Source organism: Cyprinodon variegatus, unplaced genomic scaffold (genome assembly GCF_000732505.1).
Source record: "Cyprinodon variegatus isolate N-32 unplaced genomic scaffold, C_variegatus-1.0 Scaffold1518, whole genome shotgun sequence".
Taxonomy (NCBI): Eukaryota; Metazoa; Chordata; class Actinopteri; order Cyprinodontiformes; family Cyprinodontidae; genus Cyprinodon; species Cyprinodon variegatus.
In genome coordinates, this window is record NW_015151971.1 from 22,583 (window position 1) to 25,184 (window position 2,602).

Here is a 2,602-nt window from a genome sequence, read left to right on the forward strand (position 1 = left end):
CAGAGGTGTCAATGACCTCGGATATACAAACTTGTTCTATTTAAGCTTTAAGTGTCAGGGCATGTCAGAGCATAAACAGACACCCCCTAATAGACCACAAACTAATAGTCTCTTTCCCAGGAATTCAACTTTCTGTTTGTTTTTTTCCAGCAGCCTCCATTAAACCTGATGCTGTTGCTTCTACTGAAGTCATTAATTCTCCCCCAGCTCTGGTTGCATGTCTGATCTGGCCACTCTGACTTACAGTTACTGGAATGCAGCTGCTCCATTTCCTGCCTTAAAATCCCCGTTGGATTTCACAACAGGCACTGAGTCACATGGATTTCCACAGTGTGGCTGCTTGGCTGTTTCTCCAGGAAATGCTGATGATGTCAAGAACCCGACACGTTTACTTCTTTAGTTTGACTCAGTCCACAAGCTGGATCCTGCTGGGTGAAATTATTCTGCTATAGGTGTTATTCTAACAATCCCTGCAGATGTTCCATGGTACAGATCCCAATGCCTGGGAGCAGATAAGGAGGTTAGAAATGAGCATCGTGTGTTTTCTGTTGCTGCTACTTCCCAGTCTGAGCAAACAAGATGGACAACAAACAGGTAAACTTTTTCCTCTTCTCTCTAAATTAGGTTTTATTTCAAACTGTACACTTTTTGCGGCTTTTCCTTAAAGGAAGGAAATCTTTGCAGGTTTTACTAAAAAGTTAAAATCAAGGGAAGAGTTTTAAAATTAATTTAACTTGACAGTACTTGTTGATTCAAAGTGAAAAGACATCAGGCTTTCTAAAGCCTTAAAACTGAATGAAAGAAAAAACTGAAGAGCAACCAAAGTGAAGAAATGTGCTTTTGTTATATAAACCAAACAGAATCACAATTTTGGAAACAAATTTTAAACTAATGATTTGATTCTACCTTAAGAATATTACAGTCCATTCATTCTTTATATAAAAATCTGGTGTCAGTCTCCAGCAGACAGCGGGAGAGACACCTTGGACTGGTCTCCTGGGCAACATAGAGGAACACAAGACAAACAACCATGGGCATCTACTCTGAGTGTAACTTAGAAAGAGTAACTAACAAAACAGACGTGTTTGGACTGTGGGAGGAAGCAAGGTTACACCCCAGACCAGGGTTAGATTTAGTGTTTATTAAATTCACATCTTTCATCTTTCATTTAAACCAAAAATCTGAGATTTGATATAACATTAGGTGGAAAGAAGTCAGTTTACAAATTTCTTTAGTGTAGCTCATCCATTGTGTCTCTGGTTGTATGTTTAGGCAAAGCTTATTTATTTATAGTAAACATTTCAGTAGCAAGACAACTCAGAGTGCTGTACATCAGGAAACAAAATAAAAGTACATTGCAGTCATGTCAATCTAAAAGAACATAAAACAATAATATAAAATAATGTGAATATATCAGAATATATTGAAAAAAATAAAGTTGTATTGAAAATTTTATTAATAATCACAAAAATGGAAATAGATTGAAAGGCAATCCGACTTTTGCTCAGATGTTCTGAAAACATCTCTTTTTTCTGCCGGATTAATCTCAACAATCTGTTGTTGGAGTTATGATGTATTAAAGCAGGTGGAGGTCCATCCTCCTCAGCTCATTCAGTCAGAAGCTAATCAAATAGCCACCCATAGTTTGTTCAAATCTGATTTGGAATGTGCTTACTGCTTCTTTTTTTAAGATGATAGATTCCCTTATAATTCCTTTTATCTGGGCCGGTAAACACCCTCAAATTTCTAAGTCTCACCTACAGAAACCTACTGCTGAGGGTGGCCTTGGCTTTCCTGATTTCCGTCATTATTACTGGGCTTGTAATTCTAGAACCTGGGTTTTTTGGAGTCATGTTTATCCGAAGGGTGAAAAGGTCGACTCATTATTGCCCAATTGCCCACTGAATGAAAACCTTGCGTCCATAGCACTTACTACTTCCTCTCTTTCCACTGTAGTGTTCTCCAATTTCTCTTTCCCCTTTCAGTTGCTAAAGGATAATTTTATCTTTAAAAAATCATTTAGGATTCTGAAGCAGATAAAGACTGTTCTGAATCTGATTTCTCCATTTATGCCCCCATCTTTCAGAATGCAGCGTTCAAGCCAGGGAATTTGGATGTAGTTTTCAAGCACTGGTTAGATAGAAGCATAGCTGTTGTCAAGGATTTATACATCGATAACAGCTTTGCTTCCTTCACGCAACTCCAATCCAAATTTCGTCTTCCTTCTAGCCACTTTTTCAGGTACCTGCAAGTTCGCAATTTTGTCAGACAAAATTTCCCTCACTTTGAAACCATATCAGTGCAACATAGTTTCTTCGAGCTTATAAAAAAGCCCCCCACTTCTAGAAAGCTAATCTCTCACTTTGTTAATCTTTTCAGTTCATCTCCTTCTACCAATCATATAAAAGAGGCCTGGGCTTCTGATACACTAGTTGAAATTTCAGATGAGATGTGGAATTTGAGTCTGTCAAGGATCAAAACATGTTCCATTAACTCCAGATTGCAACTTATTCAATTCAAGGTTATCCATCATTTGCACTTTTCTAAAACCAAACTTAATAAGCTGTTTCATAGTGTCTCTCCTATATGTGACAAATGTAAA

General features: G+C 37.5%; 1 protein-coding gene across 1 annotated transcript in view; it reads left to right on the forward strand.

The window, feature by feature from the left end:
* The first annotated feature begins 291 nt into the window (after positions 1-291).
* The window catches only part of LOC107103740 (leukemia inhibitory factor receptor-like), a 26,255-nt gene continuing 23,944 nt past the window's right edge, over positions 292-2,602 (forward strand). Inside the window, exon 1 of the mRNA XM_015403553.1 lies at positions 292-594. Coding sequence (XP_015259039.1) covers positions 477-594 — 118 coding nt within the window. The 5' untranslated portion in view covers positions 292-476. The remainder of the gene's footprint in view (positions 595-2,602) is intronic.